This window comes from Cyprinodon variegatus, unplaced genomic scaffold (genome assembly GCF_000732505.1).
Source record: "Cyprinodon variegatus isolate N-32 unplaced genomic scaffold, C_variegatus-1.0 Scaffold493, whole genome shotgun sequence".
Lineage (NCBI taxonomy): Eukaryota > Metazoa > Chordata > Actinopteri > Cyprinodontiformes > Cyprinodontidae > Cyprinodon > Cyprinodon variegatus.
Genome location: NW_015150946.1, coordinates 1 through 20,571, shown reverse-complemented (window position 1 = coordinate 20,571; position 20,571 = coordinate 1). Strand labels below are relative to the sequence as shown.

Here is a 20,571-nt window from a genome sequence, read left to right as displayed (position 1 = left end):
TCATTTCAGGGTTAACAAACTCAGAGTTTTCACTTAACCTCCTTTCTGAAACAGGCCCCTGGAAGATCATGTGAGATGTTTATGGCTTGAATGCAAACAAACACAGGAATTATCTGCACCTGGCACCTCTCATACATCTATTTTAGTTGACCGTGGCTAGGCCTGTTCTGAGTTGAAACTGTACGGTGAAGGTACTATTTTAAATGCTCAAATTGCAAGAAGTTTGGACTTTACAGGCAGGGCTGTAGTCCCATTAGTTGCCAACATTTTAAACAATATATGCATTTTATTTTGAAAGGACATATTTACACTGTTAATGAATCTTTACATGAAATATTTTCCTATTCCAAAGTGTCATCTCTTCAGAAAGGTTACAGAAAAATAAGGGGTGTACAAATTCATTTTAAATGGGCCTTCAGACCAGAGAATGTCGAGTCACTTTGCAGCTGAGCTTGTAAAATGGCTCCCCCTTGTGGTTATAGTTATAGATAACGTCACAGCTGCAGCCACTTAAGGGAGGTAAATAAAACCAACTTGTTGCCGTTTTTATAAGCAAATCAAACCAGAATAGCTCAGATTATCAGATATTCTTTGTAGTTTCTCTAGATTAAACACTTGACATCTTTTTGTAACGACTACTGCAGTCTAAAAAATTATTCAGCCTGTTCTGACCTGAAAAAATGATTCATAGACACTAGCTTTTGACATCATTATTGAATAACCAACCTATTGCTCATGCTCTGTGGTGCTGCATCACTCTTCAAATAACACCATAGTTTTATATGAGTTTCGGTGAGATGACGAGAAATTCTGCCACAGGTTCATTGTTGCTTCAGATTAATCAGACAGGGCTTTCTGATTTCATCTCGTCTCTGCAGCCTTCTAGTTCCACAGGAAGAAAAACATCCCCACAGTATCACTAAACCGTGCTTCATTAGTGGCATTTCCTCAAAGTCATACACTTTATTCTTCTCCTGGGCTGATGAATCGTCTCAATAAATGGTTCCAGCTATGATTCATTGCTTAGCACAGGGTCCAAAACCATATTTATATGGTTGTGAGCTACTTGAATTAGACTTTTCTTCTGCATTTAGGTAGATTTTACACGTACATTTCCTTCTGTGGAGACCAATCTTCAGCGGCTGATGCAATCATGTCTCGACCACCTACCTCTTCTGGGAGCAGGCGGCCATCGCTGACAGCTTCCTCTTGTATGCGGTCTCCTTTGTTGCAGCAAAATCTGAGCTTTTTAAATAATTTCCTTTATTAAACTTCTAAAACACCCAGCAGCAGTCCAGGTATGTATAGTATTCCTTTCAAGGACAACTGAAGCTGCTAATGAAGCCCTTGATTTCAGGGGATGACAGAACTTAGGATAAAAAGTGTTTGAATAAAAGAAAATCCTCATTAATTTTAGTTCAGTGCAATTAAATATTCTGAATGTTTTATTATTTACAGTTAAGTGGGTGAATAATGTTAATGCCTGTGCCGTTTCTAAAAATATGAAAAGTAATCTATTGAAGCAACCTTGACACTACAGCTGCACAACTTCAGCATAAACAAAAGAGAGGAGACTCCTCTTACTTACTCAACTCATTTTATTTACAGCATGTTTGAAGAGCCATGTAAGCAAATGTACTCAAATTATTGACAGAACTCCTTTGTATCAGTACACAAGGGGAGCTGATTTATCAGTTTGATCTCCAATTATCTCCATCTAGCTGCTTAAACCACTTCCTACCATGAACTCCTGCTGGAAAAACAATAAATTAAATGTTTTAGGGCCATCCATGTTCAAATAGAGAAAACATAGCAGTTAGTAACTGGATGACAAATCTAAAGAACAACCTTTGAACATTAACTTCCTCTTCCTCCCCCCCCACCCTACAACAAAAATGTATTTTACAGCATGTTGTAAGTCCTAACCCCGATATGATTTGGGCTGTTGAGACATCCTGACCAAAGCAATCATCGTTCGGTTTCCCACCCAAGTCGTTTACCCCATCCAACACTAAATCTTTTAGTGATAAAGGAGATGTTTTATATAACATTAACCGTCTTCTACCAAACTGACCTTATACTCCCCCCAATCTGGAGTCAAGTAAATGCACTTGCATAATCATTAATTATTACATTAGTATCACAGACAGATCCAATATTAAGTATGGCTGACTCAAAAGAAAGGATATTAATAACCATATAAACCGGTTTATGTTGCCTTGGTTATGTTTGGGCCGGATGAATGCCTTTTTAAAACAGAAATAGAAGAGGTGGCAGAAGTAAGAAATGCCATCTTCAACACTCCTAAACCATTCTTTAAAGAAAAAATTTGTCTGTTGTTGATCTAGATGCGTCGGGATGAACGTAAGTCACGACAAAGTTACCCGGCTCACCCTCCCCAGAGAGTTTATAAGGATTACTGACCTCAAAATAAGAAAAACTTAAAATAACAGCATCCAATTCTATATTTCCTTTTATTATCAAGGCTAAAGCACACGTTTTACTTCACTGATCAACTTTTAATGTAGAGATAAAAATGGACGAATGCGAGAAGAGATTTGGTATTCTTGAAAAATAAAAACCTAATGTAACACGGATCTTCAAGACAATTTAAAAGAAATGAACCCCTCTTTATCATTTTTATTTTTGGTGCTAAATCGTTCTTTTCTACCAACTTAATTTTTTTGTAAGAATTTAGAAATGTATCCCCCCCCACCCTTAGAGTGACGATGCGTTTTACATTCCCTCATTGAATAAATGTGTAAGAAAAACTTTTTCACTCTGCGCTGCTTAAACACAAAAGACATACAGATGTGCTGACAAATGATGGGTTTGTTAAAAGAAAAAAAACTTTAATGAATGAATAGTTTCGCAAACGTACCAGTCTGTGACTAGCTCAGGACAACATATTGCATGTACTTTAAGACATGGGGAGGGTGTTGATGCTTGTCCATGCATTTAAATAGCAACACGGAGAAAAACAAAAAAAGAAAACAAAGGCCAACACACATTTAACGCGTCTTAAGAGAGGAAAACATAAGTCACCCAGGGGTCTGCAGCAGTAAATCTCATTTCTTTCAAATATATTTGGACTTATTTCTTTTTTTTTAATGTGTCCGTTAAATTCAAAGGTTGACAGAGTAGGAGTACATTTTGTGGATCACATTCAGACGCCTCTTCGATTCCTCTATACTTCAGTGTTGCTCGCGTAGAGCCTGGTCCATGTTCGGGCTGCAGGGGGGTGCAGGATAGGGGAGGGAGGAGGGGAGAGAAACAGGAAGCTTGTAAAGTCATGCAGGGTGGGAATAAGTAATATGCCTGGTTCTAATCAGTTACCAAATTATTCTTATCAATTGGTTTGAGCATTTTTGCTTAATTCAACTTAAAACAAACGGCTAAAACATTTTCTGCCACTTTACCTTCATGTGCTGCATTCTGACTTGAATGAAATAAACTTCTACACATAATTAAGTTAATTTGGAAAGTAAGGGAGTAAAAAAAAAAAAAAAGGTTTCTTATGTTAAATGTGTTTGCTGCTCAGATTTTTTGTAAAACATAAGACATTTTAATGAATCTACAGGATATTTTTCAAAGGTCATCAGACTTCAAATACGGAGCCTGAAAACTAAAAAGATGGATAAGAATGGAGAGCATAACAGATCTGTAAATCCAAAACTTTATTTCTAGGTTCTGTACTTGTTGAAAGGCGCAACATGTTTAAAACTCAAGTTTTTTTCAGACTGCATGGGAACAACTTTACCTGCTCCTATATTGTGAAAAAATAAATAAATCACTTCAGAGACCAGAAAAGTTGCCTCTCTGTCTAAAACCTTTCAAAAGATGGAGAGAAAAATCATGGATTAACTAACAGAGGAGGACAAACGATGGCCAATGAATTGGGGGTGGAAGGGGGGGTGATGAAGGACAAAGTGGAAGAAATGTGACATAAACAAAAAGATGGATCTCAGACTGATAAACAAGGCTTGAAGGCAAGAAACAGTCTTGATTTACAGGTAATTGTAAATATTCCTATTTCCCAGACTTTCCCATAACAAAAAATACTTTTCAAACTGTTCAAAATCTGATAACTAGACAAGAAGAGCTGAATTTCGATTAGCTCTAGAAGATTTGAAACTTTATTATTTCGATCTTTAATAAAACTGTTCAACACTGACCACCTGTGCTGCATTTATCAAACAAAAATAAAAAAGTGGAGCACCTCTAAGGGTTTCAGACAACAGATTATACAAACAATAAATACAAAAGGCCACTGAAATTCTCCAGTCTTATCTATGTGATACGACACTTTCATTAGCTTGACCTGCCTGGTTTCAATGTAAGGATGCATGTTTTTTTTTCCAGTATAAAAATGGAGGACTAACCTCTTCTAAGAACGTAAAACCAATTTTTAATCTTGAATAAGCAGCTGTTTTACCAGCAATCAATATAGAGGGAATTAGCAAGATAATCAGACCTCAAGCTGTTCAACAGTCAGCTTCAGGAAAAAGATCGCCTGAGATAAGATCACAAGATTTAACTGCATGTTTGAGGTTCATTGACATTTTTAAGGAAGAGAAACTGTTGCTGAAGGAGAGGTTTGGTAGAGAAAAAGCAATAAACGGCAATGCCTCAAAAGTTATACCCTTTACCTAAATGTAGAGTGAATAAGCTGACTCAGCTTATTCACTAGGTAAAGGTATGGAATTATTAAGTTTAAATATGAAAAAAGGTATAGATCCACTGATGAAGATTTTACTGACTGCTAATCTTTGCCGATTCCTAATTTTTTTCTAACCATGACAAAAAAAAATAGAAGGAAAAAACTTGCATGTTATTTAATAAAAAAAGAATGAATAAAGAATTCCCCAAATAAAGAATTAAAGCACTTAACCTTTTAATGAGATATTGTAATAATTAAAGCGAGGGGAAAGTAAATAAGCATTTCTTAATAATTTCTTTGGGATTAAGGAAAAAACAGGCCAGTTTTAAACTGGATGGATGATGAGTTTCTTAAATGAATGCTATGACCGGACCACTGTGCTCCCTGTTAAAAAACCATTTCCTGTAGAATCAAATAGGTGTTACCGAACACCTGAAAGAGTAATGAACACTTTTTGTAGCCCGAGCTGTTAAAAGCAATATAAATACAGCTTACAGATACTGGGATAACAATATATACAATATATTCTGCATCCCTACTCTACAGTTGGCTAACTCTGCCCAAGCTTTTGTCTCCAAACAAACAAGCTGAATACATGCTGATTAATTTCTGAAGCAGGATTGGTCCAATGGGAGCGTTTAGTTCATCCATGATTAAAGAATGTTTGGACGCTCAATGTTTCAAACGGCAGACACCTCAAACTAAACAGAGCAATTCAAGGGCCGCCAACATCAGCTTCTTCTAAAGGCTCCACAACCTTTTATCTTTCCGATGAACATTGGTACAGAGTATGCTAAGATGCAGGTACTGCATAGCCAGCCTAATCAGCTTTTTAATTAAATAAATCTGTATATTAATTCATTTTTGTTTTTAGTTAATACATACAACTTATTTACGGGTTGCACTTCTGAGAGTATGCTGCTAATCCTGACAAGATAACAAGATCCCACATATTCAGCACTTTTTTTTTATTCACCTTTAGGATTCCCTCTAACCTCTTCACCCGCTGCTTGTGTTTACAGTACAGTAATGTTAAAGCTGCAAGCAGAGTGGGCATCATTAAATTTGTTAGGTTGTTGTTCCTCTGCAGCCTGAAAAACTATCACCAAGCTTTAGATGTGGGTGGAATTTCAAAGATCTGGAATTCAGCTAATGTTTGCAGCCATCTGTCAAAGCTTTTCTCCAGCTACGAATCAGTGACGACCCAAAGGAGCTGCAATGCAGCTTGGTGCTCCCATTCCTTTGTATTTTTCAATAAACCAAAAATAGAAATGAAAGAATAAATCTTATACGGACCTGTCTCAATGGCATGGCTTTCGTTTTTCTTCCACTGCTCTGCGACGTCATTTGCCAGGGGATCGTCTGGGTTAGGAGCACTTAATAATGCCTGGATGGATAGCAACACTGTGCGTATCTGCAGGGCTGGAGACCACTTGTCTGTTTAAAGTAAGATAGAAAAGACAAATATTTACACCAATGTCAAATTTCTGAAACCAAGGAAACATCAAATAGAACGTAGGGGATTATAAAAACATAACAGATGAAGTGAACCGCAGTAGCAAAGTGAAATAATAATAAAATAAGCTGATAATTGGGGAAAAAGCTGATTAAAGGGATCAAAATAATGGGTCCCATGCAACATAACGTTAGAACCTAACATTTTTTTTTTATGTCAGAACAACATCAAGTAGTGAACAATTATGAAGTTAAAGGAAAATTATACATAGTTTTAATATTGTTTTACATATTGGGTATATTTCCGCTGTCTCAGAGCTGCAGAGAAGGATCCCACAGCGCATTTATGCCAAAAATAAATCAGTTGGTGCAACTTATCAAGGATGATGTGCAGATGTGTCTTTTGGTCACACTTAGCTTTTGCATATATGCAAAAAGTCCCTTCTTGCTAAATACACTATATGTTCTCTATTTGCTGCATAATATTTAGGGATCGAGGGGTCGACCACAATTAAAAACGGGCAGTGTTCAGTTGAAGGCATCATATTTTGGTGATATTTAAAAATATTTTGGTACAGCAGCTCCATAAAGTAATGTAACAATGCCAAGAAAAAGCACTATTAATAAAAGGCATATCTTTAAACATACTAACATTTATGAGTGCTCATTGCTTTTAGCTAGCAATGCGTACAGCCGTGCATTGTATGGCCTTTACTAAAAAAAAAATTACAATTTTTTCCGCTCTGTTTTTCCCCTGGAAACTTCGCTCAAATTTTTTCACTTAAAAATATATTTAAACTACTTTTTACCCATTTATGACAGTAAATATAGCAAAGCTGCTCTCTGCCTTTAAAAACAGGAGCAGCAGCAGCATCAGGACGCACTAATGCGTACAAGCATAAAAAAAATTAAGCAGCAGACACGTTTTTTCTGCTCAAATTGATGTGTGAACGTAGCATTATGTCTTCCTTATGAAATTTCCACCTCTAGTCAAGCACACAAACTTCCCATAATCAGGACTAAAGTAGTGTTGTAACAAAGACAAAAATAGCTGCATCCTACCTCAAAATGCAGGAAATGGTCTAAATTTCGAAATTTTCCCGTACACCGCGCAAACCCTAATGATGTTATAAACCAAGGTTTACACCCTATGAAATATTCCTAGCTATAATCCTGCATGAAGATGAACATTGGCTTAAATAGCAGATTTAAGTCTTTATCACTACCCTGGTAAATATGAGTAGCATTACAGTGAGATTACATTAATCACAAGTGTGTTTTTAAAACTTATTTAGAGTTTAGTATTTGTTCTACCACAGGAATAAATGAAGAGATATCAGAGAAAAAGGTAATATGTTTTATACCTTTTTAGATTTTCATTTATAAAAGAAACAGCTTTGTTTAAGGTCTTAGAAGTCCTTTTCTGCAAGGGTGCACATGACATAAGGAGATGCTTTAAACTCCATCACTGTATCTTAATATTAAAAGTTGAAGATCTGATTAATGAAATTTCAATGTAGAATAAGCTTTAAAGTTAATCAGCCGTTTGCAAATAAAGGTAATGTTTTAAATACTATAAATGTTCAAAATGGATTTTGCTTCAACACGGAGGGTAGAACAACCAAACAGAAAACACAATAAAACAATTTTGTATTAAACTATAAATCTTACTGCTTATAGGTTCTGTGTGATGAGTAAAAACTGAAAGAAATATTTAGTATTCAAAGAACAAAGTTCAAATAGTCTGATAACAAACATGTCTTTTAAAGTCATAAATAAAAACTAATAAAGGTAAATGGGCCCATTTCAAATCAGAACCAATAGCTTTGCAAAGTCACTTAGAATTAAAATATCCCTTTTGATGTTTAAGATGTGCAAATCAGACTTTATGTCTTTAAAATGTTAATATTTAGAGCTAATGAGAAGGAAAGGTAAAATAAGAGACTCATTCTTACCTTTCAAGATGTCTAAACATATTCTTCCCAGTTTGTCGACGTTGGGGTGATAGATTTTGGTCATGAATCGCACTTTAGGAGCTGCCATGGGATACTCTTCTGGAAGAAATAGTTCAAGTTTAAACGTGCCCCCCTCGAACGGAGAGTCTTGAGGCCCTGCGATGACCACATGGAAGTAGCGTGCGTTCCCCTCGTCAGGCGTAGCTGTGATCCCCGGGACGGGCTCTTGCATCAACCGCTGTGTCTCCTGCATTTACGGGAGGACGACAACATGCCTGCTTGTTCAGATTTCTCTTTAAACATAGAAAAGGCGTCTTTCAAGTAACTGAAAAGACGGCATTCCAGGTGCCGCAGAACAAGTCACTGATCCTTATAAACGATATCCAAAAATCAAACAAACAAAGATTGATCTTAAGCCTGTTAAATGTTGCATTCATCTGCCAAATTACGCAGTTCTTTTGTTTGTCTGTACTGGATTCAAACCAAGAAGCACCCTCAGCAGCGCAGCAGTGTTTGGCTTTGCAACTAAAATCTGTGACGTTATGGGCCGACAGACACATTAAAACACACTGGAGGGAATATTAGTAGCTGCTGCTGTTAAACCACAGACGTAGTGGGTGCAGGCTGGAAAATAACCTGCAAATATCCCACTTAGTGGTTTCACTCTGCAAGTTTTAGCTAAACGAGCCCCATTGTAAAAACATACAAACTATCCTAATCAGAAATTATAAACTAGAGAGCTACATTAAGATCCTTTGGTCATAAGAAATAGCCACATTTAAGGGTTTAACTGATTCCATCATGCACTTTAGATCATTTTATTAGAAGAAATAATAAACATATTTCCCTTTATTTGGCAGATTGAGCAGGTGCAGTAGCATTAGTGAGTGTCTGATTCAAACTAACACCACATTAGGTGGAAGACAAAATGCAAAACGAGAATCCAGAAGCTGGAAACTGGTTTCACTTTGTCAACTTGACAGTGCAGGCAGCAAAACCTGCCAAACCTGAGGCTCAGCGTGGCGGAAAAGGCTGACCGCGCTCACTGACTGTGTTGTACCGAGAGAGAGGAAAAAAAACACACCCTTGACTGAAATACCTCCTAAAGGAAGTGTTTTTATGAATGCTTCTAAGCCATCTTCAGAGATGCTGACTAAGACGACGATTTTTACCAATTATGAATTCCTGAAACACGCTTCCTGTAAGGGAGGGGGGGTCTTAACAGACATGGGTGGGTTTTTTTTTTTTTTCGGCATAACACTGGGCCAGGCCCAAAAAAAGAAGCTGCGGTGCGGCGAAAGGGAGGAAACCGCAGCGCAACTGGACTCACAATAACACATTCTTAGACAGCCCTTTCAATAATATAGAAGCAGAAACAAAACGTTTCCCCCCCAAATGAAGGCAAATTCAATATTTCACGAAGGGCAGAGTTTCACAGAAAGCGCGAGGCATGTGTGGGAACCATCGAGGCTACAGCAGCTAGCCTAGCTCGAATACCAAATTCATTCATATGGGGACTGCGTTAAATTTGATATAATTAGCAAGTTAGTGTTATCAGTTCGGGTATAAATACATAGAACTTTAAATTAGATCAAGTTTAGGCATAAAGCAGACGAGAATTGACTACACGGAAGTGTCAGACATCAGTTGCAGTGAAGCGAATTAGCTCGGCAGCTAGCAAGGCAGAGGCTAAGTATGCTAACGAAATAGCTACGAGCAACAGCAGTTTGGATTTATTTTACACATAATCGCCGACAGATCGGCAGAAAACCCTCACATTGGCTAGTATATTAGTATACATATGTTTAGTTTCTATGTGTACCTTTATAATCCTACGAGGCAGACCGGCCATCTTGTGTTAGCAGTTATATTTGTAGCCGCTGACTCGCCCTATCTTCAGGTTGGATTGAGCGAAGTGTTGGGGCGGGGCCTAATAACTCACTCCTCCGGACCGGTACATTCAGATGACCTAACGGCCGCACTGATTCAGCAGCTTGGCTTCACATACAATAAATAACATTTATTTTGTTTGATTTATTTCTCTTAAGTACATATTTAATAATTACGGAAAAGGATTAGGGACACTGACAACAAAAAAAAAAGTTAACTGATTTTTAAATTTTATTTCAGTAGAATATGACAAAAAAGTCAGAATTCTCACTTTAATCTCAGAATAAATTTTTTTCCCCCTCACAATTCTGACTGTAAATCTCAGAATTTTGACTTCTCTTTTCTCAGAATTCTGATTTTAATATAAGAAATCTGACTTTAATCTCAGAATTCTGATTTTAATCTCAGAATTTCATATTATACTGAAATAAAATTAAAAAAATCAGTTCACTTTTCTTATTTTTTCAGTGGCTCCAATCCTCTTCCGTAAGTACGGAGCAGGATCAGGGCCACTGTAAAAAAAAAAAAAAGTTAACTGATTTTAAAATTTCAGTAGATTATGACAAAATTGTCAGAATTATGAGATTAAAGTCAGGATTCTGACTTTTTTAAAAATCAGAATTCTGATTTTAATCTCAGAATTCCGAGATTAAAGTCAGAATTATGACTTTTTCTCATATTATACAGAAATAAAATTTAAAAATCAGTTAACTTTTTAATTTTTTTCCGTAAATACGGAAGAGGATTAGTACGGAGGAGAGTTAGGGCCAATGGAAAAATTAAAAAAGTTAACGGATTTTTAATTGTTATTTTAGTATGAGAAAAAAGTCAGAATTCTGACTATCTTCTCAGAATTCTGACTTTAATCTCAGAATTTTGGATCTTAATCCAAAAGGGCACCATGAAAGAAGAGATGTGGGAGCTCTCAGCTTCACTGACAAAGATGTGAGTTGTTTGAGAGGGCCAGTGACACATTGGTGGATAATGACGGAATTAGGCAACTTTTTACGTGGCCGAGGGGTCCCCAGTAATATTTCATAAATGGAAGAGCAGAAGGTGATTAAAACAAGAGTTTAGTCTATAAAACATACATGGTTACGGCTTGACGCTAATGTGTTTGTTAGCTGTCAGAATTCAGAGATTAAAGTCAGAATTCTGAGGTTAAAGTCAGAATTCTGGGATTAAAGTGAAAATTCTGACTTTTTTCTCATACAATACTGAAAAATCATTTAAAAACCAGTTAACTTTTTTTCCAGTGGCCCTAATCCTCTTCCCTAAATACTAAACATGATCAAAGCTAAAAATTTAATACACATTTTAAGGTAATTTTCAAGAGAGACTGTTTATTTGTACAAATAGACACATTTTTTGTGATTTTTTTGTGTGTGGAATAATTCCATTAAATTTAAGATCTTTTTTTTTAACTCACTTTTTAAACTGGGAGCAAAGACTTCAACTGACAGCAGAGTTATGTGAGACTTACCTTTTTATTTTGTCAATTCTACTCTTAAACAACATTTATGAAAAACCAGTTTTAAATCAAACATATTTTCCACTGGTTTTAGTTCTGAACTTTGACTGGGCTATTCTGGTTGATAAATTCGGTCCTGGAGCTACTATCCTGGAACTTTAAGACGCATCCCTTCTTCAGCAGACCTGATTCAAACCAATGGCTCTAAATGAGCGAGATATTGATTGGGTGACTGACTTTACTGATCTCACAGTGGAGAAATTTGCTCGTTACATCGGCTCAAATAGTCAAAAAGAAGGAGAAGGTGGTACCAAAGGAAGAAGTGCCCATCTCCACAGTCTATGGGCAAGAGGCAGCATACACCCTGGACAGCTCACCACCGTCTGTCTCAGGGCTACACAGACACATAGACAAACAACCATGCACACATACACTCACATCTAAGGACACTTTTAGGGATGTTTGGTTAGACTGCAATACCCCATACCCATCTAGTTGACCGACCTTTCTTTCAAAGAAGCCAAACGACCCCATTCAAAATGGGTGGACCCCTTCGTCTGTTCCAATTTGCATGTTTTCAAAACAAAAACAAAGCTTTGTCGGGCTTTTGTATAAAACCTCAAACCCAACGATATTCATGACATTTTGAATTGAAAAAGATTCCTGGATGGGAAGCAAAACGTCTTCAAACTTGGAAACCAAGTCCAGTGGATTGTTTTTAATTATTTTTTTTTGGATAAAGACATGTTGAAAACATTTACTTTTAATACATCTTTATTGTTTTCCAAACCAGCATTATAAAGCATCACCTCACCATTTTTCACTCATAGCTGGATTGTTTTATTTCATCTAGATAACGTCCAAAAACATCCTGCGACGAATTGTAGACACAAAAACAAATGAATAACTCACATTTCCCAGTTTATTATACAATATTTTTACATTTCAAATAACAGTTTATGGACCTCGATTATCTGTCCTTTGGGGGGTTTTGATTGATGCGCCTCCTGTGATACCTGTGAACAGTGGAGAACATTGTTTAATCAACATTTTGCAAAGAATCCTTTAAAAAAAAAAAGTTTACTTGTATTAGGGATGCTTCTTTTGCACAAACTCCAGAGAGTTCCAGCATGGGTATAAATAAAATGATTTCTAGATATTTCTTGTAAAACATTTTAAAAACCTTACATCAATTTCCTTCCAGCACACATGCATGAACTATTCTATTATCAATAAAATCCCAATAACAGAGTGAATTCTGGTTTAAATGTGAAACCTCCAAGGTTTAAAAATATTTTAAAAAGACACTTTTTGTAAAAAAGTTTGAACACTCACTGTCCTTTTGGATAAAACCGATGTTTTGTAGTGAAAAACATCTTGCTCAGCTCCTCTATAGTCGGTCCCTCTTTGCCCTTCAGCACCTCTTTGCTGAGGTGGGCTTTCAGAACCTGATCGTGGGTTTCTGCCGGCACAGTCAAAGGGTCTGGTCGCTCTATGGGCTGCAGATACATAAACATTAAGATGTTTTATACAACAGTTCTAACACCTTTCCAAAAAAAACCCCTCATTGGTTATTCTTTGACAAAAATATATGTTAGTGTTTGGTACATAAAGTGTGTGAGCATACCTGGGTGAGTTCATATGGAACGTCGACGGCAGGGTGGTAGCATACTATGGTTTTTCCATCGGAAGTAACACCTATTTTCACCTCACTGTGAGATAGAAATTGGAAAATTAACCTTTAGGATGCTGTCTTTTTTTTTTTTTTTTTTTGTTTAAGCTACAAACACAAACCTTAATTAAAATAAACATCCTGTTTTCCACTGAAATGTATATCTGCAAGAATCAAATATTTTGGTCAATCTCTTACATGACTCATAACTCCAGGAATTAACGTTTCTTTTTGAAATACTCCTCCTCTATTATATTGTCTACTATCAATAATACAGATCCTTGTAAAGATGGTAAATTTAGACATTTATCCCTACAATCACAACCAATTGTTTTGAAACCAACTAAAGGTTTGGTTTCTTAACCATAGCAAACCTTTTAGGCATACGTTTCTATTACAATCAAAGATACAATTTGTTATCTTTGGGCTACTTGGTTATTAACTTTTCCTGGTAACCTGGCAATCCACTGTGCTAGAAAAATAATTAACATTTTTTTCTGGACAGTGGAAAAGGTTAGCTCTTGCAAGCCGCTTCAGTCCGTAAAAGTAAAAAAAAATCCACTGGACTTGGTTCCCAAGATCTGAAGACGTTTCGCCACCTCTCCAGGAAGCTTTCTCAATTCAAATGTCTGGAGAGGTGGCGAAACATCTTCAAATCTTGGGAAACCAAGTCCAGTGGATTTTTTTTTTACTTTTACGGAATGACTTTGACCTGGATGACTGAGAATCTTCATCAGCATACAGCCACTTCAGTGGATTTGGGAGGATTTCTGCTCACTTTCACTTGCCCAACAAATGTAAGAAGCTAACGTTACTTCTGTCTTGGCATTTTCTGTTCTTGATTTTTTTTTTTCTGTATAAGATGATGCTCACAATATATGTAGAAGTAGTCAAATCCTGCCTGCTGCTGCTGCTTATGAACACACTCTGCACTGGCGGCAACCTCACTTCCTTTTTTCTTCCGCTTCTTTTGTTTAAGCTCTAGTCCTATAAGGCCAGAGTCTTGTTTTTACACACATTTCTATTTCAATACATGTAATCATTAGGAGGACTAGTTAGCCGAATGATTTAGGTGAGCTGCAACACAACACAACTCAAAGCCACAGTATCTCGACTAGGGCTAGGTAAAAAGATTGACTTAATTGATTTTGGATCGATTCCTTTAGATTTTTGCAAAATCGATGTATAGGGAATGAGATTGTTTAGTTTTATAGTGACGCTCGTGACGTTCACATTCAAATGAGCAGGCCTTTGCAAATGCTGATCCAAGTAACACACCGCTCAGCAAGCTGTCCCAGCTGAAGTCTGATATCTGGAACCATTTTGGATTTAAAACAGCTAAAGATAATGTGCTGGATATGTGATATTAAGGCGACTTCCCACTACATTGATAATGAATGGCGCCTCGGATCTCGTGCAACAGATCACCAAAATTAATTCAAGCCAGACAGCTGCAAATAATAGTTTGAATAAAGACAATAACAAATGGGGGCTGACCAGCAAACACCCTGTAGTTGTTACAGACAAGCTGCAAATATGGTTTGTGCAGTGAAGATAATGCAGCTCATGCATGTCCGCTGTGTCACATCTGCTTGCTCATGTGAGGCTTCACTTTTTCACTTTTCACAAACAAGTTTGCACTTTTGAGACAGTTTTGTTCACATCTTAAGTTTAAACTGTCTGGTTTACAAGTTTTCACTTTGTGTTTATATGACAGGAAAAAATAAAATACATAAGTATTTTGAAACACAGTTGAACCACTTGTTTTAAAAACAGATTGAATCGCAATTAATCGATTTCAAATAAATCAAATAAATTCAAGACTTTGGCAAAAATACCCAGCCCTAATCTCGACACTAAGCGTGTCGTTTGAGATCCTCCAAGTACAAAAACCTTTGCAGAGGATGATTGTTTGCACTTAATACTATTTTCCTTGCAGCCAGATGCTGCAGTTCGCTCCTGTATCTACGTCCCCATTAACAATTTGATGTCAAAGGATCTTATCAGGTATATAAAAACTGTTTTTTTCAGCAGCTTCAAACAAAGTGCAAGTGATTTTCAAGTGAGTTTTCAGTTGATTGCATTTTGTTTACAGTCACTAACCAATTATGGCCTTGGGGTGATGAAGGGTCAACAGTAGATTTCTGTCGAAGTGGCACCAAACAACCTGCAACAATACAAACAGGCTTGACAACCCAGATCCAAACAAGTGATCATAGTCCACTAAATGTGGGACAAATTAAATTTAAACTGGAAAATTATAAGATGGTTCATTAACTAACAATGAGTATGATTTTAACTTGAAAATAATCTGAAAATATTTAAAACCTCCAAAATATGTGCTTTTACGTCAGATGTTGGTATGAATCAAAGAAACCACCGTTATATTTAAACAATTTGTTATATTCTTAACATAAAATAATGTTTAGGAGATGAAAAACTGACACAGGACTCCTGGAACATACGTCAAGGTTAGCTTATCGTTAGCTTTAGCAGCCACCATCACTTTTTAAAAAGCTTTAAATGGGAAACCCAGTTACGACAGCGGTCATCAGTTTAAAACAAACAAAAAAATTACTTACTTTGCACATTTTGCAGCGTAGCAGCGTATGAAAGTCGCGTTAAAACACCGTGCAGCTTACACAAATGACCCGACGCCATGGTGCTGTTACTTTAAAGTGTGCATCGTTGTAATTGTTCCGTCTAAGCAACCGGATCAAAGGTTCCGCTTCATGGAAAATAAAATTAAAAAAAGATTGAAGATCCTTTATTCAAAACTTACTTGTATTCATGATACATTGTGACTGATTTTATATGGGCTTCACTAATGCTTTAGTTATAATTTCTGAAAAATGGGAACAAGTACATCAGTTACTATTACAGATACTTTTTCTATATTTTAATTTAAAGAGAAAGGAAAACTGACAAAGATCTGAGAAACTATCCCCTACTTTAGTATATCTATAAAAACACAATTGTTCTCTCTACTTAATAATCTCATCTAATTATTTCGATTTCCATTTTATTAAAAGGCTTGTGCTCCAGTCTTTCTAAACACAATTGCAAACATGTTAATCAGGCTTTATTTATTTTTATTATTTTTTACAGTATCCTGTCTGGTGATGTGGTAATAAGAATAACTGTCTTGATGCCAAAAAGAGCCCAACAGATATTACTTTCACAAGTGGAGCAGTACGGCTATCGCCATAGTGCTCCGCTTGATTTATGCATATAAATTGCTTTATTATAATTATGCAGAGAGTTTTACAGATTATATGGACACTGCAATGTAGGTAGAACAGGAAAGGAAAAACAGAAAAAATGAGAAAAGATGAAAGAAAGAGGAGATAAAAGGGAGATAACGATAAGATAATCAGGCTTTTTTTTTTAAACAAAGTGTGTGCAGCTTTGTCCATTTCTGTCCCTCTCACAGCAGAGGGGAAGCTTGCCGTTTCCAGGGTAACACAGTTTATTTACAGGCTGGGCTGCTGTATCCAGAAGATCACAAAGAGACCTGAATGTTTGCCGAGGGAGCTGATGTGGTGGCCTGGGTTTGCTTAGACATAGACAGATTTTATTGTCATTTTGTATACTCAGAGTGTATACAAAAAGAAAGAGTGAAAAAAGCTGTCATTCACACTTGGCCCCAAAACACCTCGCTCATTAAGCGCTAACTATAACGGGGACAGTTATGTTTCGAGAGAAAGTACCAATAAATAACAATTTTCATCCAAAGATAAGCTCAAGGCAGCATCAGCTTTACCTACTGCAGCATCACTTATGTCAAAGTAAGGTATTTTTTGACACCATTAATGATGTTGTCTCCTTCACCACATTATGCTATGTTGCTTTCTAAGGAGGAATGCAGCACATTTCATAACTTTCTTGTGAAGTTCTAATTCTAATTCTTTTGATTTATCCTACAAACATCTGTAATAAATGCAGCTGTGTGCTTTTAATTTAAATGCTCTGCTTGTATAATGACCAATCTAGAATTGGTCCTTCATTATGGTCAATGACCATAACATTTTACTAAATAGGTTGAGGGATTTTACTGGTATCTCCGGGAATGCTTTTGAAAGGTTTCAGTTTTGGTGAATAAGTATAGTTTGCAGTTATTATATATTTATTGCCAACCTTGTCGGGGTGGCAAATTTGACCTTTAACCAAATAATATTGGGATTGTCGTATACTGTTCTTTGCAAACACGCCCAACTGGCTGCATGTTAGAACAACAAATGCAAGTGTGAAACAAGCTCAAATCATGTTCAAACAGTTAACTCTGCACTTATGTAGAATAAGTTCACTTTTAAAACAAACAACTTCTATTCAAATTATAACAGTTTATTTTAAAAAAAAATCATTCAGCTCCAAGTCAAACATATTTCAGTTACAAGCTCTTGACTATACTGGTGAAACTCAACTAAAATAAACTACCATGTACATAAAGAAGAAGGGAAAACATGGTCGAAAACCATCAATAAAATGGTGAAATTATTTCACAGTTCAGCACGGATGTTATGTTTAAGAACCAAAGAGGAAATTAGCTTTTGACTGATTTAGAGCAATTGTTATGCAATTTGTTCAAACCAATCCTCAATGCAATTTCAAGAGGTATATAAAATGTTATTAGGCAAAATAATGTTTTATTGAATTAAATCAATAACCTTTAGTTAAGTCCTATTAAATGACATTCCACCATAATTTGGTAATCAAAATGTAATGTGCTTATGAGAAAACACAAATCATCCATTCATCTTGTCGCATTTATTCCGTCAGGGTTGCCCTGGGGCCAGTTAACCAGCAGTCTCTGGGCTAGAGACAGGATACACCCTGGACAGGTCCCTAGTCTGTCGCAGGGCAACATAGATACACACGAAGATATACAACCATGCAGACACATTTAAACCAATTAACCTAGCAGCCATGTTTTTGAACTGCAGGAGTAGGCTGGAGTGCCCGGAGAGAGTGCCCTGAGCATTAGTGACACATGCACAGGGAGAACATGCAAACTCCATACAGAAAAACCCAGAGGGATCGAACTCAGTGCTTATTTGCTGCAAGGCAACATTGCTACAAACTGCACCAAAGCGCAGGTCCGTGTTTAAACCCTTAGTGAAATAAAGGTCGTTTTAGCTTAATGGTGGTGTAGCATGCGCCGCAACCAGTTAGCGTGTCTTTACCCAAGCGTAAATACATTAAATGATTAAGAATGATCAAATAAACCAGGGGAAGGTTGCAGAAGGAGAGGAGAGTCCACACCAGCCAACTGTGGAGCCAAACTGCACCCCCCTAACCCTATGGTTATGTTAAATATCAGTATGGACATTGCTTCTCAATGTTCAAGATTAATACCTGTTATGTTTGTGGCCTATCTACTGGAGTGTGTTTACTTTCCTATCTTTAAGGAATCTAAGCTCTGGATTTTAAATACTCCTAGATTCAGAACAAGGTTAGTGGCTCTCTGTCTTTATTTAAAAGATCCACTGAATCATCAGTATAGCCACTAATCTGCTCTCTGCTTTCAAGTGGTTCCTGCTTCCTTGGTTTAAACTGTTCCCCATTTCTCTGTAACATTCAAATAATACACCTACTTACCGTCCACTGTTGTTTCTGGTTGTATTTGGGTCCACAGCCTGAATCGTGACAATATCATGGTTTATGGCACAACAAGCACATCTCCAGAACGTTCTCTCTTATCTGTGGGGTTCCACAGGGGTTATTTCTGGGTCCTTTATTTTGCATTGTATATGCTGACTTTGTTGAATCTTTTAATAATATTATGTATTACTTTTATGTGGAGGATGATCAGCTATATGTGTCTTTTGAAACTCATCAGCCCAGCAGACTATCCATCCATGTTTATCCAAGATTGTGATTGGCTTTCTAACAAACACCATGTTATAGCATCTCCTGCACTTAGTTAAAAAGTCAGTCAGTCTCTTGCTTGACTTATGTCCAACTTGGAAGTCAAGTATCCAAAATCTAGGTTTAATTTTCAATTCTTTTTTTTTGGGATCTTGACTCTGATGTAAAATCTCTGTTTTGTTCCTGTTTGAGGTGTTAACTCTTGACAACACAGTTACTATGGATTTGGATGATAATGTTTCCTTGCAAGTTAAAAATGTAGTTATTTAATAAAATAATCCAAATCATTCTAGAATAAAGTTGGGCCTAAGTACTTGTCAGTTTAGCTTTATGCAAAAATGTCATATAATGACAGTGCACCAGATTTGGCTTGTTGGTTAGGAATGCCTCAAATCTTGACACGTTTGTTAGATGAGATGATCAACGTTTTATCTGGCTTCTGAGGTTCAAACTTACAACAGTTAAAAAAAGACATGAAGTTCAAACTTAATCTTATCCCACCACAAACAATACACACAGAAAAACCTGTCTAGAATATGTTTTAGTCAACATCTTTGTTGTGCGTGTAGAGTGAACAGTGGTTTATCTAGACAGTAGATAAACTTGGCCTCTGTGCTGTACTGAAACACAGACGCAGATCATAGTCAAACACTGAGGTTAAATAAGTTGAACAGAAAAATACTTCAGCCACACATCGTAAAATATATTTGAGGCTTGGAGTATTTACCAGGAAGTTGAATGGAGAAAAGCGGTTCTACACCAGAGGCTCCACTTGACTACTAACCCTGCCTACAGCTGCAATCTGGACTGGCCGTCATGAGGGATAGCTGTCCTAAATGAAAAACTATTACATAAGATCTTTTACTGAAGAAAGGGTGCAACTTATGTTAACTTATATGATCCAGGGACACAATTTTAACATCTGGACCTGGAGCATGAGAGGGTGGTTGTTAACCAGCTTCCAAAGGCTGTTGACTCCGAGGTAAATTTAAAATGTTTCAGCGTCATAGGATACCTTTTCTGCCTTTTTCCCCAGAGTTGAGGCTGGCTTGCCTTGAGACAGACAGATGATCTGTCTGATCTACAGGTTACCAGAGAAATGATGACAAGAAAGTACAGAAAAGGGAAGCAGTCAAGGCCTCCATTTAAACCCAGGTACTTTGTTTCTTTTAAAGGAAAAGTTCAGGTTTTTAGACATGAAGTTGTGTGAAATGTTCACCATCTGGAGCTGAGATGCAACATTATCAATACCGTATCCAAGGCTCCTATGAAAATCGGCCGGTAACGTACCGGAAGAAAAGTATTTCATGTACTGTATAGGAATGATGTGAATCAGAGGTGTTTAAGCTAGAATTTTAGACTATTTCAACAATTGTAAAACATCTGGGTACTATGTCAGACCTTGATATCATTTAGGAGTATGTTTCGGCTGCTATCACTCTGCCACAGGGGTGCAGAATAAAATAAAAAACGGTTCATCAACACGCCGTATACTTATAATTTTTTTTTTTACAAAAGGGAACTATTAGGCCATTATTAGTGATGAAAAAAAAATGAATATATATATATATATATATATATATATATACATATATATATA

General features: G+C 36.6%; 2 protein-coding genes across 2 annotated transcripts; both read right to left on the bottom strand.

The window, feature by feature from the left end:
• Nucleotides 1-1,583: 1,583 nt before the first annotated feature.
• LOC107094607 (ubiquitin-conjugating enzyme E2 N-like) lies at nt 1,584-10,020 on the bottom strand. The gene is made up of 4 exons (XM_015390335.1): nt 9,893-10,020; nt 8,071-8,317; nt 5,957-6,097; nt 1,584-3,231 (listed from the first exon to the last, which is right to left on the bottom strand). The coding sequence occupies exons 1-4, from the start codon at nt 9,920-9,922 to the stop codon at nt 3,188-3,190; spliced, it is 462 nt and encodes a 153-aa protein (XP_015245821.1). The 5' UTR covers nt 9,923-10,020; the 3' UTR covers nt 1,584-3,187.
• Nucleotides 10,021-12,339: 2,319 nt separating this feature from the next.
• mrpl42 (mitochondrial ribosomal protein L42) lies at nt 12,340-15,801 on the bottom strand. Its single transcript, XM_015390323.1, has 5 exons — nt 15,686-15,801; nt 15,207-15,270; nt 13,059-13,143; nt 12,767-12,930; nt 12,340-12,447 (listed from the first exon to the last, which is right to left on the bottom strand). Exons 1-5 carry the CDS (start codon nt 15,762-15,764, stop codon nt 12,402-12,404), a joined length of 438 nt encoding a protein of 145 aa, XP_015245809.1. The 5' UTR covers nt 15,765-15,801; the 3' UTR covers nt 12,340-12,401.
• Nucleotides 15,802-20,571: the final 4,770 nt, after the last annotated feature.